General features: G+C 33.6%; 1 protein-coding gene across 1 annotated transcript; it reads right to left on the bottom strand.

Moving 5' to 3' along the window:
- Positions 1-14,422: 14,422 nt before the first annotated feature.
- LOC115886624 lies at positions 14,423-17,183 on the bottom strand. Its single transcript, XM_030905866.1, has 2 exons — positions 16,566-17,183; positions 14,423-14,871 (listed from the first exon to the last, which is right to left on the bottom strand). The coding sequence occupies exons 1-2, from the start codon at positions 17,111-17,113 to the stop codon at positions 14,505-14,507; spliced, it is 915 nt and encodes a 304-aa protein (XP_030761726.1). The 5' UTR covers positions 17,114-17,183; the 3' UTR covers positions 14,423-14,504.
- Between the last annotated feature and the right edge of the window lie 269 nt (positions 17,184-17,452).

Below are 17,452 nucleotides of genomic sequence, written 5' to 3'. Positions count from 1 at the left end.
AAAAAAGAGGACGAGATTTGAATTTTGACCGTTATTTTTTTACCAAATAATTTTTTTTTTTTTTTTTTTTCGCAAAAAAAGTTACTGGAGAATTGGGGGTGGGAGAGGGGAGGTGCCGAAACTAGCCGATCGATTAATCAAGTAACTCTTAACTTTCGTGAATAGAAAAAAATAATAAACAAGTTTTTTTTTTTTTTTTTTATATTTAATAGTTTAATATAATTTCATAATTGACAAAAGTAACATGTCATCACCTCTTGACATTTCTAGAGAGAGTAGACGCAACTGCCGTCTCTATTTAGAGACATCACGGAGCGAAATAAGACGGGTCACCGCTAGTTGATAATCGATTATAAATACGTGTAGAATACATGGAAACATAAATATTCTCGTATGTTGTGAGTATGTTACTGTTAAATAATGAATTATAGTATCAAAATACATAAGAAACAGTTAATAAATAAAAAAATATCGTTTTTTTTTTTTTTTCTTTTTCTGTTAAAACTAAATTGAAACCATGTGTTCGCGAAGTTTGTTTACAAATAGCAAATACAGAATACGGAATAGATGGTAAAGATTAAATAATAAAATTTGGAAAACGAATTTTTCGAAAATCAATTAAAATTATAAAAACAAAACCATTACAGTATTAGCTAATAGTAACTAAGTATTATAATATTAAAAAAAAAAAATTATTATATAAATAATGTTTAACTGCAATAACAGAAGCTAATCATAAATCTGTCCAAAACACAGGAGTTACCACTATTTTATTTTTTTTTAAAGTATTATCTTAACCACAAAAACTTACACCTATGACTATTGAGTACCGATCAGTCATATTGTATTTCTGCATTCGTATATGCGTTCATACATACATACGATTTTGCTCATTAAAGCCAAAAATAAAAGCAACAAATCTCGAGACGGATAGTAACTAGATCGCACAATAGTATTTTTAATTCTTGTTTAAATTATGTGCGTTTACAAAATTCGCTCATAGGCTGTTCTGATAGAGAGTCTGCATGGCGTCAGACAAAGGCCTGCATAGTCTGAACTTAACATTCTAATAAAATTGACACTAGAAGACACTAGAAAAGAATGACCGCGTCGTAACTGCGCGAAAGTTCAAAGGTAATGCGGTTTACAGGACTTATAGTATTTTGACTATTAATATTATGCGGTAATCTCCAAGTGGCGCAGGGTTGATTTTGAAATGGAACTCCTCTCGTCGAGGTTTTTACTCTTTATTTATTGAAATGTACATGCTTAATAAACGACACACTGACCCGAAATGCAAGTGTGTGGTACCGAAAAATTCATTCGTCATAAAAATGTTTTGTCCAAAAGTGCTTAAATTAAGCCCCCCTTGTTCATTTGAAAGCAATAGAGATATATTAAAACTAACGATGGGTCTTTTAACCGGCGTAAGATACGAAAAGCATACCGACGACAAGATAAGTTTCCAATGCTTGATACAAACTTAGTATTTTAACAGCCATGGCACGTCGACAGTTAGTAACTGCTATTATAACATGCTCAATAATCAGCACGGAGAGTAAGTAAATTGAAAATACTAGCCTGAGCAAAATAGTTAGAACTTATCACAGATTAGTTACACTATATATCAATAAATAATCTCATCTCCTAATCGTGTCACGGCGAATAAGATTGTTTTATGACGATGTCAACGAGTAATTTCCTGTGCGCAAAGATAAACTCACGTAAAATAACAATAAACAGCTGAATAGAGAGATATCGCTAAACCAAATAGCGGTGCATTGGACGTTAAAAGGGCTAGCTGTTATTTCCTTACGTGAGGTGGTATTAGCTCTCTTCATTTATAGTTCTCGGATCGGAAAGAATTCTGTTCGGGTCGCGTCCGCTATTTTTAAACTTAACAATTTTTTTTTTTTTTTTTTTTTTTTTTTTTTTTTTTTTTTTTTTTTAATTTTTTTAAAACTAAAGGGCTTAAGTGCTTATTTCCAGTGGTTTATTGTTCAACGTCTGTTCTACTAGTGGGTTTAGGGCAACAAGCACCAAATTCTCTTAGAAGGGAATTCGAACGAATTCTCTAAGTCGTCATATGCTGTAAACCTAAGCCTATAGGTTCTTTAATATTGGAAGAGGTGAATCCATATTTTGGGCCATATTATTTAATTAAACTAATCCCAGCTACTTCAAATATCAAATTTGCTCTAATATAATACTAAAGCAATAATTCAACACAATTCAAACATAACCTAAATTAAGAATCTCGCCGTCCGGCCCCGGTTGTCAATACCTGCACATGCCCATTTAAGCAAGTTTTAAACGTTATCAGAGGTTAGAAAGAGCGCTTGGTGTACACTGATCCGCAATTAAGTCAGGCGGTAACGTTATTCGCGCGTGTTGCGTTAAAAATTGAATCGCGCATATCGTAACCATGAGTTAAGGTCGCGTAAATACGCGACTTGCACTCTATTCGGCTTTTTCCGGATATCCTCTAATAACTGTGCCCGGTCATGGCGCTGTGTCAGTAATTTAGATGGCTATGATTTGCGCAAAACTACGTCCCAAACTAGCAAGTCGGATTCCGGAAGAACACGAAAAAAACTAAAGAAAAACAAAGTGTTATAATCTGTATAAACTGTGACACCTGTGATTCGTCGCACCGTGGGTATGAGCATTGAAAAAGGTGATCGAAAATCGAAAAAGCAAATGCGTTAAATTCCCAAAAAGAAAATTAAATAATTTTTTAATAAAGTTTTAGAATTGTTTAGGTGTGTTAATAATTTGGTTCAAACGAAACGTCAAAGTGTACTTCTCACTATGAAAGCAGGTGCAAAGGGCATAAATTTATGTTTTTAAATTAAAATTTTGATTGTTCTTTGCTCTTTTTACGTTATATTATTGTTTGATTGAAAATGGCTCAAAAAGCTGCAGGTATGTATTCTACAAAAACGATATTTTTGATTCTCTATACTAGATTTTTTTGCCAACTAAAAGTTAAGCGTCAGAAAATTTGATGTAAATTTGGACATTTTTATTATACTTACGATGCGCTTTTCGAAGAATTCAGCATATGGTCTATATACGTTTTACCTTAGTAAACTTTGGACTTTCATACAGTAAAATAAAAACTGACTTTTGCGACTTTGCTGATAAAGTGGAAAAAACATTCTTGGTTCGCTCTGAATTGCCATTCAGTGAAACTAATGCGAGTGTAACCGCGATGGCATTTGTAAAAGCGTCCATTAAGTGCCTATAAGCAGATAGGCACAATTTTGAGAGTTTATTAGTAGCATTTTTAGTGGTATGGGCATTGCTGCGGATCAGTCGTAGCATAAGTAGTATTAGTTGCGATATATATATACTACTGGCATTAGTGAGACGGGGCTTGTGAAAACGTGGAACAGTGATTTTCTTCTTTTTTGAGAAGAGAGTATCCTTTATTGTTTGTTCATATTATTTCCTCTTAATTGAATACAATAATTATATAAGGTCTACGTAAAAAAATTTCGATAAACTATCTGTGTCAAATACCACACTGTGCGGCTGTTTGAACTAGGAACCCTTACTACAGTTGTCAAATCTTGAAAATTTCCAAATCTTTATTCTTATCATAGAGTTCGTCAAATCCGTTTGTAGTCCTGGAGTTAGTCCATTTTCCTGTAGGACTCCTATCGTCATCATACAACTCCGAATAGTAATCTTCTTGCAATGTGTGCAATGGTTTGTTGTAATCACGAATTTTTCCAAGTATATTTTTCTTATCAGTAGAAGGTAAATAACTTGATCTCAGGTCTAAAATCACAATTATTTAAGTTACAAAGTATATCCAGCCCCTGTTATATTCAAGATACTGTGTATAAACAAACTACTTAAGTTTACTGTCAAGTATTAGATGAAACTGTATTTTAGATAAAGTGAAACGTTATACGTGATAAAAGAAACACTAAAAGAAAGCTAAATAAAGTTTCTTTATTTTACTGCAAATTACGAAAGAGTAGAACGTGTATATAATACTGCCACGGGTACGTATTAACTGCAGTTTGCAAGTTCAACAAGAAAACGTCTCGGTGGTTAGTAATTCCAGTGTCAAAACAGTTCTAAATATCGATTGTGTATCAAAATATTCTCTAAAAATCGGTGGTTATTACTAAATAAGAGCTGTGTACAAATATCGGAGATAAAAAATAGAGAGCGAGAGAGCCACTCGTCTATATCCTTACACATTGCGAGACGTACCCCTGCCCACTCATCCGATAGATCCCGATTGCGTAGGCAGTGTACAGGTTCATCTCACTCGACGCGCAAGCTATAGTTATGAATTACCATTTCGTCAAAAAAAGTGCAATATATGAAAATTGTAGATAAAAATATAAGAATACCAAGTACATCACTAAGTTCGAATAATTACACTCTAACTAGGCGTGTACATCGGCGGACCGTTCGCTGCGAGTTCGAATTAATAACGTTCAAGGGTGATGCATAAGCAAAAAACAAGATCCATTAACAATACAAACTGGACAAAATTTCCTCACATTTACCAAAAATAAGCTTCCTAACGTCGAGCAGTTACGCAGGGAATCGGTAAATCAATACTCACTTTTTTGACATCACTGTATGATTTTAAAGAAATTCCAAAATAGAGAGGAAAAACACAAAGAACTTATTGCTGTCCAAGCGTTTTTCCCAAAGACTAACCGTTTTTTAAATAACAACTATGACACATCAACACGGAGACCACGAACATAGTAATTTAATTTAAACCAAACCAAACCCCTCCTTATCGAAACCTCAACCCACAGTCAATCCGTTGCAAAAATAGCTTTAAAACCAGCATTTACAGATATAGTGATTACTTCAGTCTTATTAATGAACACTGGGCTGTATATTAGTTTAAAAAATCTTAGTATTTATAATTGTTAAACAGGCAACATTAATAAAGATATACGGATAACAAGAGCTTTTTCCGAAAAACTCGAACTCGGTTTTTAAATAGAAAATATTCTACATATTTCAATTAGTTCACCCCCTTAGGAGGAATTCGAGTGTTCGAAAAAATCCCCTTCTATCGAACCTCTTACACACTAAAGTCAATCAGTTTTACAAAAATCAGGTGTTTTAGGTCAAGGGCTTAAGTCAGTCGGATAAGTCAATATGACAGTTTTTAAAACAATACCGGTTCATTGTTAAAGAAATGCTTACAATCTTAGCTGAAAATTTTCCAGAAAAATAAATTACCTAAATATCTGAAACTTAATAAGTAATGTACTGACATACAGCGCATAGATATTTCGACTCCTCCGGCGCGTATGACTCGTAAACATTGAAACACGAAGTATCTAAAACAACTGATCCGTTATTCTCCAACCCGTTTCGAACCTCCATCGACAAACGACCGATGCAGCAGCGTTCCTTTCCCACACCGATTATCTCCACCGCCGCCCTGTTATGCCGTACAGTTTGACAACAATAATCTAAAAGACTGCTCCTCCAACCGTTGCGAGTCCATACGACAATCGACCGATTAGCACGTTCTTTTCCCACTGCCGTTATGCTCGCACCGCCAGGCGTAGCCCTCAAGGTTTCAAAAAACCTGCTCTGTTTAATAATTATCCTATTTTTTTAAGCGTGGTAAATACGACATGACGGTATCGACCGATAGCACTAGCGTTCGTCCGTACCGCTTTCCCCCTCCGTTGGTCCGTTTTCCTCGCCACTGTATCGAGTTGACGAAAATACATTTTCCATCCATAACTATGTTGTTTGGAATTGGCTTGTTCACAGCAAAGAGATTTCGTGGTTGCGAGCGCACGACTTCGTTTTTCCTTCCGACGGCCAACGCTACGTGTCGTTATTTATATCGTTTATTTTATCATGAGAAGTAGTGATAAAATTCTACGTTAATTTACATAAAAATACGTAAGTATCAGTGCTTATTAAAATAACTAGATCAGTTATAATACACGTGCCCATCTCTACTTGCAAGTGCGCTTTAACGAGGTTGACTTTGGTATAAGAGTAATTTTGTTCAATTAAATTTTGTTTCCAAATTACGAGCAGTTCATGTAGTCGCGAGAGAATAGTTACCGATAAGTGGTATCCGATGCAATCTGATTCAAGTGATGCAACGTCAAGGCACTTGCTTTTCAAACTTGTGTAAAAAACAGAGTTGAATTGTTCCCAGGTCGGCATGATTTTTGATCGGCATCGGCAGTAGAGAAAATACGGTTTTTGCAGATAATCATTCCTTGGTTTTCTGAATATTGTCACCTAATATTTTATCCATGCTGGCTAACTCGCGTTTGATTCTGATGGAGCTTAACCGAGGTGTCGATCTCTAGACTATTAGATCGACAGTAAAGTCATATGCAGATGTAAGAAATATTACAACTGTTAATATAAGTCGGGAAGAAAACATGTTTTAAAATATGGTTAAGAGAAGTTGGCAGAGAGAGCCCGCTGTCTATTTAAGAGTAGATATTATAATAAGAAAACTGATCGCGCGTCGAAATTAATCATTTGTAATGGTGATATGATAAAGCAAAGCACATCATTTCCTTGAACATACAAACTGGATAAAATTTCTCACATTATGCAGCATGAGAAAAACAATATGCCGATGTATATAACTCTTAAACTTGAATTGAGGGTAGTCTCATGCTCGTGGATATTGTGACAACGTTAACGAAAATCCGTTTGCGCGAAAAATAAGCTTTACGTCAAGCAGTTTTACAGCAGAATCGTGTAAGAAATTACCCAAGACTTTTTGGAATCACCTGTATGATTTTTTAAAAATTCAATATATGTAGAAAACCCAATAAATTATGCGTGTCCAAGCGTTTCGCCGAAAGACTAACCGTGTGTTCTAATAACAAATATGTAGTAAATATTCGGATGAGGGGTTTTCATCGAGCCCGTGGATATGCAGATCCGATAACCCCGCGTCTTATCGAACCTCTACACTACACAGTTATTCCGTTTGCCAAAAATCAGGCTTAAAACGTCAAGCAGTTTAAGCCGAATCGGTCGATGATGATGCAGTGGTCAAATTTTAGTGAAACCACCCTGTTAGTAGGGAATTAGTAAAAAAAAATCTAGAATATTAAAAAAACAAAAATAAAATCTGTTTTAAGAGTTTTTCCGAAAAAACTCACCGGGTTTTAAATAAAAAATATTGTTAAATATTTGAGGGGATAGGTTTCGGCCCCCTAGAACCGACGTTCCGAATATTAATCCAATCGAAACTCTACATGAGCAAAATGTTTCCATAATCAGCTTTTTTACGGAGTCGAAGTCGCTTAGGCAGATCGTGATTGTAATCAATGACCGATATTTTTTCGTAAACACAGCCTGTATAACTTTTTGATTTAAAAAAAAAAAAAAAAAAAAAAAAAAAATGTAAAAAAAACAAAAATAAAATATTTTTTTTTTTTTTTTTTTTTTTTTGTTTTTAAATATATATTGTAAGACATTTGAGGGCGTGCTTTTCACCTCGTCGGAACTTGAATTCGAAAAATCCTCTATCGGAACGCGTCTACAGACCCGAGAAGGTCATTGCTGATTATGGCCAATAAGTCAGCTTGAGAGAGCTGTTAAGCAGATCGTGATTGGAAGTCTATGACAAGTCCGAATAACACCCATGTTAGCATGTGTAATAAGAAATGTAAAATATGTAAAAACAACAAAATAAAATATACGTTTTTTTTTTTTTTTTTACCGTTTTTAAAATAAAAAATATTGGTAAAATTGAAGGGGTGCTTTCACCCTCTTCGACTGGAATTATCCAGAAATATCGGCCTTTTATCGAAAGGTCTACGCCCGAAGAATCAACCTGTAGCCAAAATTGAGCTTCTTAACTTGAGTGGTTTGAGCAGAGTCGTGATTAATCAGTAATGTCAGTCACTAAGAAGATATATAGTATATATAAGGTACATGGTATCAAAGGAACAACGTATGATCGATAGCGCTCCAATTTCGTTAAGTTTTCGCATACCACCTGTGACGTCATATCCCAACAAAAAAATACCCATATGTGTCAATTGCCACTAGATAAAAAAAAGACCTAGAAATAGGGAAGAATTAGATACAAACCCCGAAAATTATGTCAATTCATGCGGACTTGACATGAAAATTAATTTTCCACATTTATTATGTATCGTTTGCATTGAAATGGCGCGCGGAGCTTGCGACCAATGGTGCCGTTTATCACCTTTGACGTAGTGACCAACCTTCGCAATATCATACCTTGTTATTGCTTTGTATCATGGATAGAGTTTAGCCCAATAGACATGCGTACATATAATATCAAGGGCAATGAGAAAAATGCGCAGGTTGGTCGCTACGTCACAAGGTGAACAGGCGTTATTGTCACACGCTACCGAGCGCCAGTTCAATCGTCAGATAGTGTTTATACTGTAACCCTGTTTTTGCTTTTATACTGTTCTATTGTTTATCGCTAAGCAAGTTACTGTGGAGCAGTGCGTAAGGAGTCGGGCTAGGAAGCGAGAGAAAAAACGGCTGAAAAATATACCGGTTGAATCTCAAAAGTAGCTCACCACTATAACTTTTTTATTTTCTCAGTTAAAAAAACGAGAATTTTTTTAAAAATAAAAAAAAAAAAAAAAAAAAAATTTTCAATTTTGTTTTCTTTTTTTTTTTTTTTTTTTTTTTTTTTTTTTTTTTTTTTTTATTTTGTAAATTGGCCCTCCTCTCTGCATTTTTTTACTTTATTCGATAGAAAATGACATTCTGAATAGAATGACATATCATATGTCAACTTTTGACATTCTCGCTTAAAAAATCGTATTTTAAATTTCAAACTAGAGTGTCATGGCGGTTATAAACACTAATTTGCAATCAAGGAGCTTTGATAAAATAGATTTGATCGTCTAATGTTTTTATTGTCTTCTCCTGGCCTGTTGAAATATGTCCAAATGGTTTTTTTTATTCATATCTCATTTTTTTCAAATTGAACGAGGGTGGCGCATTAGCATATTTGGAAAAAGCCTTTTTTACGAATAATTTCATACCATACACTGGGTATTTCGAGTCAAATTGTCGTTATGAACCGCATGTTACAAATTCAAATAAACCATATGCAAAAGTGTCAAAAGTTGACATATGATATGTTATTCTATTCAGAGTGTCATTTTCTATCGAACAAAGTAAAAAATTTAAAAATTAAAATCTGTAGTCATTTCCGGTGAAACAGGAAGTCACCGAAAACAATTGAATATGTGAATCAATCCTAATTTATCTCGTATACTATCATGCCAAATGTCGTTTTTTTACAACCTAACTGAAAAAATAAAAATGTTATAGTGGTGAGCCACTTTTGAGACGCACGCGGTATTTTTCCATTAATTTGTTCTTCAATAATTGATCATTTTCAAGATATAAACTTTACCACTTATTAAAAAGTACTAAAACACATACCTTGCGATCATCTTCACTCAATTCATCTTCATTTTCATCATTCACCACCCCTTTCTTTACAATATTCTTGTTTCTATCTATCAGCACATATTCAACAGGTTTTCCTGCTTCCTTAGTGATCAATTTAAGACCCCTGTCATCGCTTCGAGTTTTGGTAATAATCACTATACTTTTAGGACATTTGATAACTATTCTTTGATCGCCATCTACCCTGACTTCTTTCAAATTACCTTCAAACAAGTTTGCGCTGGCAAAAGCAACGAAAAATAGTAAAATAAACTTCATACTGGAGAAATTATTGATGTTTCTCTGATGCTGTGACAAGACTTACTGTTGATTTCTTGTGTTTTCAACGCCTTCTTATCCCGAAGAGATAAATAAGTTTATTTGTGTTGGATGCACAAGTTGCTTAGCGGGAGGTCAAAAAACAATTGTTGCGATTTTTTTTAAATAGGTTTATTTATATATTTGTTGTTGTTCGTTTAAATATAATTACGAATAACAGAAATAACAACAAAGTTTATTTATTGGTGAATTAATATAAGTTTATTATCGTCATGGTTACTCTAACCATAAATATAGAGTCCACAAAACATCCCCCTTTAGAACTTCGTCTATCATGTTAAGAAATGAAAGTAAATAAATAATAAAGCGCCTCTCGTGTTTGTTCGCACTCAAAAAATTTCAATTAATGCCTGTCACGGGGGTGTCACTTATATGGGAAAACAGGCAACAGTCAAATTTAAACGTGCCAGGACCAACGACAAAGAAAGCAACATCTGCCAGGCATTGGCTTTCTTTGTCACTCACATTGCTTAAATCATGATACCGCGGCCATTTTGTCAACAAAGAAGCTGGCCGGACTGTCCTGGCAAGTGATTTAAAACAATTTTGCTTTTTTACAATATTAAATTACCATTTGGATGTATTTAATGCGATTATTCAGTTAATTGGTAAGTCAGAAATTACACACAAATACTTTATTCGTAAATACAACTAAGATGTAAACGTACCGTAAAATGGGGTGAATAGAAACATAGGGGTGAATAGAAACAAAATTTCTGAAAAAAATCAAATCACGATTAAAAATATTCAAAGTAAAAAGAGTCGACATATCTAATTTTTCTATCATTGGTAATACACAATAAAATGTAAAAACTATATTTTTATCTGTGGCTGCACTGTTTCTGTCAATCAGCTGATCAATAAATGTGAGATCGATTTATCACCTATTTTGTATGGCGCGAAAACTTTATAAATAAAATATTTATTTTTAAAGTAATACTTAAGCTGGTACATGTAAGTTGTTATATTATATGTATTGTTAATTATTGCTAAACCTACTTAAATATGTAATAATTATCTGTTATTAAATCAACATTATATTATTTGGCCGTTAATATGCAAAAAGGAGCATATTGCCTTAACTTAAATTTTCTTTTACTTCTCCTGACAATGTTCTCTATATTCTCTATTTTGAGTGAGTAAACTTTTGAACGGGATGTGCGATATATAAAATACATAATATATCCAACAGTATGATCTGATAAAAGTATTTTTTGATGCATTTTTTGGTTGTTTATGTACGTTGGTTTGGTTTATGTTATTCAGCTTATATTTATTTGGTATAACACTTTTTTTTGCCTTTGGAATGGCATGCATTGAGGCTAGATAGTGTTTCATTAGATCATTAATGGAATTTAAATTGGCATATATTTTTTGTCATATTAGTGTGTTATCATGATATAGGTAGTTGTATCATAGTGCCTTATGCATGTTATTTACCTATTATATACTTATGTAATGTATTATCAGTAAATAGATGATAACATACTACTAAAATGTCTTTTTAATAGTATGTTTATCTTTCCAATTCACTAGTTATTTGCAAAATGTATTTTGAACTAATTTAAGTCATTAATTGATCATCTTTCTTTTTCAGGTTCCGGGATATTCTTTTTCATTGTTAAAATATTTCAATATATTATTTTTTTATTGTAATATAAATCGCAGCTCTAAAAAAAATGACATTGTTTACTAATGTGTAATTTATTTACTATGAATTTTCTCTGAAAATAATAAGTCTTTAATAATATCATTGATTTGCTGTGTAAAGTTAATAGACATATTTTTTAATACATTAAATTATATTAAAGTAATAAAAAATATGTTTATTAACTTTAAACATAAGTCAGTGATACTTATAAAAATATTTTTTTAAAAATTTCCCCTCTTTTAAGCCCCGCCCTTCCAATTCCCCTCAATTTAGCTAGTACTGCCAGGCGACACCAGGTGGCGTCTATTTCCATTTTTTAACATGAAGTTAGCATTTCTTTAATGTACCTATTCTCTGATGCCTGTATATATTTTTAATATATTTTTTAAATTTACATTTTTTTAATTGTAGAGTAATATATTACATTTAAATGGAATATATTATATAACAATTATGTCAATTACAGGATTACAAGCTTGTTTTCTAACATTTTTTAAATAAAACGAATTATAAAATTTCAATATATGTATATTTGTCGTAGGCATGAAAAAAGTATAATATAAAATGGACGAACGCTTACTTACATTGCAATAAAACTTCCACTTTTAGTTTTGCGATCCAAACGCAATATTTCTATTTCACAAATAAAAATATCCGACAACACTAAAATCACTGAAACTTCCGCGGCTGACAACGAAAACTGAAAAATATAACGGCACTTTTGTTTTGGACCTGCATATCAACATTACGCTGTACTATTATGTGTTTGTTGTTGAAATAATATAAAATATCTAATTATAACTTGTAAATTTTAATATTTTAACATGATTTTAACTACTTTTGACAATAACTAACTTTTTGTTATCAAGATGACATTTTAGACGGCAACTGACATATATGTCATAATATTTGAATCTTAAATATATGTATGTAATATAATTTAAATTACTATAATGCAACTTTATACTAAGAAAACATTTATACATTCACAAAATACAACAAAGTCTAATAATATAGTTTGAAAACAATGAATATTGAATTAAAATTGAAAAAGTTAAGCGCGACCCCTTGTGTCAAAATTAGATGATTAAATTTTCGCAATTTTTACACCGTTTGATGACCGGTGGCGCCTCTAGTGTTTGTTCGGACGGTTGGTCTTTTACTCCCGCTTATGGCCATTAAAGAAAAAGTTCTAAAGGGGGAGAGATGCTTTGTGATAGAGTCATTCAACTCCCTTGGGACATTATTAACGGGAATTAAGATGCCATAATTCCCTCTAACTTTTATAGGTAACAACCATGAAATACAATAGAGATTTTGAGTAATAATATGGATTGACTTTTAGATGGAAGTAACTTTTGTCGTACTTCTTCAGCTTTTTTTATATTTCCTTTATTTTAATGGACAAGTACTCGAACATGTGCCGAATATGTGTGTGCGAAATGCGTTTTTTTTTACAAAAATCTGATCTCGATTGACAGCAACCGTCAATTTATAAACAGGCCACTTAATACAACACTAACCTGGCAACAAACAAAGTCTCTACCAGCAGCATTAATACAAATTTACCAGAAAATTAATAAATGCTACATTTTTCTCGTTTTATGGGCGCAAGATTCACAAGAAGTCCAGGAATACGTCAACAAATATTGATATATGTGCGTTAGATTTAACGCCGTATCTTTCTTTCATAGACTATCGAAAAACTTTTGACAAAGTCAAATGGCCAAAACTATAGACAGTTCTTAGAGAAATAGACGTGTTCCTTGGTCCATTTAATTTGAGTGATCTTGATTATAAAATGAATAAAATGAAACATATACGAAATAATATACATGTACTGATTTCTTTCGAAAATCGACAACTATGAAACTATGAACCCTTCCCGGACACAAACGGTACATTGCGAGACAGGAAATTGTAGAGAGAAACAAGCCCTATCACATAGGATACAACATTTTAATGAACAGTGCTTTCCATAAAAACAATAAAATGAAAAATATACGAAATAATATACATGTACTGATTTCTTTCGAAAATCGACAACTATGAAACTATGAACCCTTCCCGGACACAAACGGTACATTGTGAGACAGGAAATTGTAGAGAGAAACAAGCCGTATAACATAGAATACAACATTTTAATGAACAGTGCTTTCCATAAAATCAATAAAATGAAAAATGTACGAAATAATATACATGTACTGATTTCTTTCAAAAATCGACAACTATGAAACTGTGAACCCTTCACTGACACAAACGGTACATTGTGAGACAGGAAATTATAGAGAGAACCAAGCCCTATAACATAAGATACAACATTTTAATGAACAGTGCTTTCCATAAAATAAATAAAATGAAAAATATACGGAATAATATAGATGTACTGATTTCTTTCGAAAATCGACAACTATGAAACTATGAACCCTTCCCAGACACAAACGGTACATTGTGAGACAGGAAATTATAGAGAGAAACAAGCCCTATCACATAGGATACAACATTTTAATGAACAGTGCTTTCCATAAAATCAATAAAATGAAAAATATACGAAATAATATACATGTACTGATTTCTTTCAAAAATCGACAACTATGAAACTATGAACCCTTCACGGACACAAACGGTACATTGTGAGACAGGAAATTATAGAGAGAAACAAGCCCTATAACATAAGATACAACATTTTAATGAACAGTGCTTTCCATAAAATCAATAAAATGAAAAATATACGAAATAATATACATGTACTGATTTCTTTCGAAAATCGACAACTATGAAACTATGAACCCTTCCCGGACACAAACGGTACATTGTGAGACAGGATATTATAGAGAGAAACAAGCCCTATAACATAAGATACAACATTTTAATGAACAGTGCTTTCCATAAAATCAATAACTCAGTGAGGATTGCACAATGTATTTGGAACCCAGGAACACGTAACTTCTGAAATTGTTTGAACAGGAAAACTAATAAGTAATAAAGAAAACCCTAAAATTACTTCAAATTATATCATTTATTAAATACGATTATACAAAAAATCATCGTCAACGCAATTCTCAAGCCAAAATCGTCAACTTTAAACAGTCCAACGTGCTCCTAAAGTACCAGCAGAGGGATAATGATGCACTTCTTCATGGGTTCCATGATGGACATTATTGCTAACATTCTCAGCGACGACATCTTGCTGAATTTTGGCAGTGTGGTACACCACTACTTTTTGCAATTGCAAGATAGCCAATTGGTGAGCCAATTCCTGTTGAATGAGGTGGTGTTCCAATGTTTTCAAGTACTGGTAGACGTGGTGAAGGTGGGAGATGCTTTGGCTAGGTACTCCTTGGTGGTGAACAAGGGTGATTTGGGCGTCTAATTGTTGGACTTGTTGGTGAACGTATTGGTACAGGTGGTGGAGGTGGTTGATCCAGTGGTGGTGGTGGGTGATTTCGCTAAAAAAATGAGAAAAAATATAATTTTTACAAAAAAAATCGAAATTTTACGGTAATAATAAATAATCATACAGTATCTCCGTTATTAGTGAAGATAGAAGGGTGCGTTTTGCACAAACCTTCCCACTTCTTCTTTTCATAGCTTTCTTCGTTTCTGAGCTACAGGGTCTTTATGAAAATTTTGCAATTTGGATCACCCTCTGTATCTCTGTTATTGTTGAAGTTATCGAGAAGGTGAAAACTGATTATTGTAGAACTTTTTACGTAGAATACAGTGGCGTAGTATTTTATTCTACGAAAAAATATCTTTAAAGATATGAACTAAAGTTATGCTTTCTTAAATGAAACACCCTGTATATTTATAAACTATATGATCTGGCTTGCCATAAGCTTCTCAAAAATATATTTCACTCTATATTTATTTTCACTATTTTTGTGTTCCATTTGAAAAAAAAATATAACTTTAGTTCATATTTTTAAAAATATTTTTTACGAAGAAAAACAGACTACGCCACTGTATTCTACGTAAAATTTTCGACAAGAATCGGTTTTCACCTTCTCGATATCATCCACAATAACGGAGATAGGGGGCTGTCCCAAATTGGAAATTTTTCGAAAAAACCCTGTAGCTCAGAAACGAAGAGGGCTATAAAATTTTTGTTTACAGCATCTTCCGTTTAACAAAAAACTGGGATAGGTTTGTGCATACCGCATTCTTCTATCTTTACTAATAAGGGAGATACCCTATGATTTTAACAAAAATGGGACACCCTGTACAAGATATCTCATTTATGTATGTTAGTTTATGAGTAGAGAGATAGCTCTTTAAGAGACTAAAAAATGGCTGTATATAGCGCTCTTGGTTCCTAAAACACAGGGTGAATTTGGAATTGTTGAATTTTTTGACTGCCTTTGTATGTCGATTATGTTATAACTTATCGAAAAGGTGAAAACTGGACCCCGTAGATTTTTTTACGTATAATTCATTGGTTTAGTTAGTTTTTTGCTGGAAGCTGTAATTTTTGAAATATGACTCAAACTTATGTTTTTTTTAAAGAGAATAAACTTCATAGAGAGAGAGAGAGAGAGAAACCCCATAAAACACAAGAAAATGGGACACCCTGTACAATACTTTTAACATCAGTGAAATGATTTGACGAAGATCGAAGAAGATGGAAGATCGAAGAAACATTCTATCATATTCAAATCTAAAATGCCACTTTATCTAAAAAAGAAAACATTCGACCAACAATTCGACCAATGACTGGTACTACCAGCTAGGTCTAGCCTACTAGCTTCGGTCATGACTGTACTACCAGTCATCAATGGAACGAAATATGCTGGGAATAATCAAAAAAGACCGTAAAAACTAGAATGGATACTGCAAAAGACCCAGGTAATAGATGTCATCCACAGAATCAAATCCCTCAAATGGCAATGGACAAGACACTTGGCAAAAACGACCGACAACAGATGGACCATAAAAATTACAGCACGAAAAATTAGGAGACCTAGAAGAAGACCAAATCTGAAATGGGACCATAATATTAGGAAATCAGCGTGAATAACTTGGGCCCGCATAGACAACAATAGACAGCAATGAGCCCAACAACAAAGAGAGTATCTAAATATGTGAGGGGCTACACCATAGTTGAAAATGGTTGAATAAGCTGAAAAAATATACATCTACTTACTGTTCAACGTCTTCCTGGTTGAATTCGTCAACGAACTTTTGCAGTTTGATTTTAAACTCGTCAGAATCGAACCCGGAAACGGCAGGAATGTGAACACCGTGAGCAGCTCCTTCTTGTTGGACTTCCTTAACCCCGGCAAAAGCAGCTACGGAACCTTGTACAACATCGTGAAACTGCTGGAAGCTAGAATCGTGCGAGAATTGTCCAGCTACAGGGCTAGCTACCTTGTCAAAGTTGAAGTTTTTGTGCTCGATGTCGTCAGCTAAGTGGTGGATGGCGTCCACACCAGAGACTGTCTGTTCATGGTGGGCTATCTGGCCTAGTGGATCGTATGGGTGGTGGATTTGGTGTTGTTGGAGATGAGAGTGGAGTTCCTGGATCGCAGCTTCGGTGTCAGAGATTTGGGAGCCGTGAGCTTGATGAGTCAACAAATCTGCTACGTGTTGTGGAGTGTTGATACCTTCATACACACCATATTGGCTACCGAAAGTGTAAGGGCTAGCCCTGGCAAGGGTAGCGACCACAGCGAATATCACAAAGTACTTCATCTTAAAGCAAAAAACAAACTCAATATGTCTGTTTACTTTCAGAGAGGATGATTGATACTGAAACTAGCGAATGCGCTTGGTTTTTATACGAAATTTTTATCGAGAATTTTGTTGATTTCGATGGTTTTTGATCCAGTCAGGTTATCGCAGTGTCACTCTAATTGGCTGAAGAAAAACAATTTTAGTTAATTTTAAGGTAGCAACAAAATATCTGCAGAGGATGAAAACATGAGAGGTCGAAAAACGTAAACGGAAAGTGCCTAAGAAAAACAAGAAATTATTTTAAGCTTAGTAAGTACATTATTTACGCATTTAAGAACAGTGTTTTCGTCTAAATTT

The sequence above is a fragment of the Sitophilus oryzae genome, unplaced genomic scaffold (assembly GCF_002938485.1).
Source record: "Sitophilus oryzae breed Bouriz unplaced genomic scaffold, Soryzae_2.0 scaffold_494_pilon_pilon, whole genome shotgun sequence".
Classification (NCBI taxonomy): domain Eukaryota; kingdom Metazoa; phylum Arthropoda; class Insecta; order Coleoptera; family Curculionidae; genus Sitophilus; species Sitophilus oryzae.
This window is presented reverse-complemented; position numbering and strand designations above follow the sequence as displayed.

Coding starts and splice junctions, on each gene's coding strand:
- LOC115886624 (XM_030905866.1), bottom strand. CDS start 17,113: ATGAAGTACTTTGTGATATTCGCTGTGGTCGCTACCCTTGCCAGGGCT. Junction 14,872..16,565: donor AACCAGGAAGACGTTGAACA/GTAAGTAGATGT, acceptor TCATTTTTTTAG/CGAAATCACCCACCACCACC.